At 50.8% G+C, this 3505-nt stretch overlaps 1 protein-coding gene across 2 annotated transcripts; it reads right to left on the reverse strand.

Annotated features, from left to right (window-relative positions):
• Positions 1-377: 377 nt before the first annotated feature.
• Positions 378-3222, reverse strand: LOC123120023 (amino acid permease 6). 2 transcript variants are annotated; one of them, XM_044540030.1, is made up of 4 exons: positions 3012-3222; positions 2531-2764; positions 2351-2444; positions 378-1651 (listed from the first exon to the last, which is right to left on the reverse strand). In XM_044540030.1, the coding sequence occupies exons 1-4, from the start codon at positions 3073-3075 to the stop codon at positions 652-654; spliced, it is 1392 nt and encodes a 463-aa protein (XP_044395965.1). In that variant the 5' UTR covers positions 3076-3222; the 3' UTR covers positions 378-651. The 2 variants fall into 2 exon arrangements, with proteins under 2 accessions (XP_044395965.1, XP_044395966.1); XM_044540031.1 differs by lacking the exons at positions 2351-2444; positions 2531-2764; positions 3012-3222 and adding an exon at positions 1944-2339.
• Positions 3223-3505: the final 283 nt, after the last annotated feature.

Consider the following 3505-nt stretch of genomic DNA (forward strand, 5'->3'; position numbering starts at 1 on the left):
GACGTCGACGCGTACGAGTACAACTCGTTTACTTGTCCTTTAAGGACTCTCATGTATTGCCCTCTTATATACCCCATGTAGTCGCACCTCAGACGGTCTGTCGTCTCGTGCTTGTAATACTCCTCCTCACAGTGATTGCGCCTTCGTGCGTCCGTGGTTTTCTCCCGCAAAGGTTTCCACGTAAAAATCCTTGTGCTCTCGTGTCTCGTTTTATCTCGTTATTATCTAACAAAAGAACTGGGCACATTTCCCCCAACAAAGTTAGCAACGATGCGGATGACAAATGCAATTGAAGGTTTGTTCATTTCCAGTCATTTCTGTTCAAAAAGGGAAAAAAGGAAAATCTCACGGCCCAAAACAAAAATGACAGATATTTGTTTTGTTTTCAGTTGCCTGTTTTCTAGACGTAGACCCATTATTTAGTCGATCTTGCATTACTTGATAGGACAATTGCAAGCTACGTAGGTACTATTGCAAAGTTGGAATCAACAGCAAGAAAAAAGGATGCACTTGATCGATCGATCGATCGATCAATCAAATTAACGCCAAAAAGGAGAAGTGAGGCCACCTTTGCATGGGTCCCTCAGATCAGTCGAGTTAATAATCCGTCGACTACAAATATGGAGTACTCGTTAATTATCAGTCGACATTCTAGAAGGGGGTGGCGGTCTTGAGGTTGTGCACGATGTCCTGCACGGACCCGATGCTTGCGGCGAGGGAGATGAGGAGGCAGACGAAGCTCATGGCCTGCAGCCAGTACCACCGCCCCTCGCCGCGCCTGATCTTGAGTCTCGCGATATGCATGCTGACAGGGAAGTAGACGGACAGCGGCCAGAAGCCTAGCGCGCCGATGAGCCCCAGCACGGCGTTGAAAAAGGGCAGCAGCATCGCCACCAGCGTGGTGAACATGATGATGACGGTGCGCAACACCAGCTTGAGCGGCGCCACCGGCACCGACGAAGACGGCCGGCCCGGCACGCGCACATAGTAGGTGGCGTTGATGATCTTGGCGTCCGGCCACCGGCACGCCACGTAGCTCTCCAGCCTCGCGAAGATGGGCTGAGCGAACACCTGGTAGGCGCCCGCGAGGTGCACGATGACGCACACGTTGGCGACGTCGACGAGCCAGTAGGGCTCGTAGAAGGCCAGACCCGTGAGGATGTTCCCGGGGGCATCGTTGCCGAAGGCGGCGTAGCCGGTGCAGCCCAGGAGGAGGTAGAAGACGGTGGTCATGCTGAGGCCGTAGAGCGACGCGCGCTTCATGGTCTTGTTCTCCGCGGGAGGAGATTTGAGAGTGTCCTGGATCTCGATGAGCACGTCGGCGAAGGTGTAGGAGAAGGCGATGTTGCCGAGGGCCAGGAGGACGTTGAAGGCCTTGTCACGGGGCGCGTCGACGCTGGCGCCGGCGAGGGTGCCGCGCACGTCGCCATGGGAGGCCCACTTGGCGGCGCAGAGGCCGAGGCTGATGAAGGAGTAGCCGAAGGAGGTGGCGACGGCGACGACGGAGAGCCAGGCGATGTTGTGGAGGCTGGGAAGCTGGGAGAGCAGCAGCTGCATTAGGCCGAACAGCACCATGTACGTGCTCCCCGACGAGTTGCATCCCGTCGTGCTGAAACCCGACCGGTGGAAGCAGTTGACTCGCTTCACCGCGCTACATACATGCATATTTATCATTTAAAATCTGGATGAATGTTAACCCAAAAAATAAATTCTGGATGAATGAATTACTACTGCCTCCGTATTAAAATACAGCACGTTTATGCTGTGCAAAAATCTGCAAAAATGTCTTATAATTTGGTACAGAGGTAGTATAGTTTTATAATGGACATCATCTAGTACTCTACTTTTTTATCGAAAGAATGAATTAACAACTCAACTAAAAAAGAAAGAATGAATTAATCAGATTTAAAAAGCAAAAGCAAAACCCCCATACGGTTACGCACCTAGCTAGTGTTGAAACCCTCTCGATCGTAGATGCCACGGCAAGCTTGGAATTTTTAGGCTCAAAGATGACATCCGGAGGCCGCGGCGGCATATGCTCAAAAAAAAAAAAGATAGATAGAGCTACCAGTGCAGGTGTGTTGATGTCACACGAGATACGTGCAGGTGTGTGCAACCGTGACGGATCCACCAACAAGCTGGTGGTGGTGTCACGCGCATAGCGTGCAGCGTGCATGCGTGCAGTGCAATCTTATGCGAGAATGCCAACGGATTCCCTCTCCGGCCTCCAGGGGATGCGTTATTTATGCATGCGTCACGCCCAAATCAATCTCAATTTGCTGGGCTAACTAATCATAGTCCATTCTAGTGCTTGCAAAAAGAAAGAAGATAAAGAGTCTAGTGTACTTACACCATGCTGGTGCTTGCCGTGATGGTATAGCCCACAAGCGTGCCCCACAGGTTCACGTACTGCGCGCACCCGCAGAGCAGCACGTTCTTCCGGCCTTCAACAGTTCATTATTAATCCATCAGCCATGCACGGGTTAGCTTTGAGCTTTGAGATTAATATGTAACTACGTCGATTAGTTACCGAGGTAGCACCGGACGGCGTCGATGTACTCCCGGTTGACGGCGCCGGAGACGGGGTCCGGGTAGCGGTAGCAGTTGGCCAGGAGGGTAGAGGTGTAGTAGGTAACGCAGGAGAAGCCCAAGAGGACGAGTGGGCCCACCACCCACCCCAGCTGCGCCACCGTCCACGCCAGTGCCAGCACGCCGGAGCCGACCACCGCCGCCACGATGTGCGACGTCGCCGTCCACACCGTCCCTGCAGCCAGGATGCCAATGTTGTAGATTCAGACTGATGCACATATTATCACTGCTAAAAGGAAACAAAAGAAAAGCCTCCCTATTGTTCGTCCTCTACGCACATGCCATGTCATGACAGTGAGGTCTAACTAGCTAATTACTACTTGCATGTTCCATTGGCTCACAATCACAACATCAAGTCCTTATGATCGACAGCATGCAAGACTTGATTGAATTAATCACACAAGTTAGGATCGCATACGTACCTTGCCTCTCATGATCATCACCTCCTTCAGAATCATACACTACTGATCTCCTCTCCATTTCCATCTCTCTCGTGTCTTCCCCTCTATGCTCCTCCACTCCTTGTCACTCTTTCTCTATGACTCACTGAGTGCGTGCTTCGGCAGGAGCCACCACATATATATAGCCCACCAGATGCGCCTACTTCATCGTCACTCCCTTTCCTCATAAAAACTCTAGTAGAAATACAAAGGAAAAGGGGGATGAATAATTATAGCAAAGTTAAAGGAATTGTGCAGCCAGTCTCGATCGATCAATCGGCTTTATCAATGTACATCGACTCCAATTATAGAGAACGAGAGCCCTCTCGTCCCGAGTGCATGCACAACTACTAGCTAAAGATTTCTTAATCCGTCCACCAATCCTTCTTTTAGTTGGTGCAATTCTTGCAATTGGCGAAATAAATATATTTTTCATGTTCGGAGGGTAGATGTGGATAGAAGCTGTGACGAACATT

Source organism: Triticum aestivum, chromosome 5D (assembly GCF_018294505.1).
Source record: "Triticum aestivum cultivar Chinese Spring chromosome 5D, IWGSC CS RefSeq v2.1, whole genome shotgun sequence".
In the NCBI taxonomy this organism is placed as follows: domain Eukaryota; kingdom Viridiplantae; phylum Streptophyta; class Magnoliopsida; order Poales; family Poaceae; genus Triticum; species Triticum aestivum.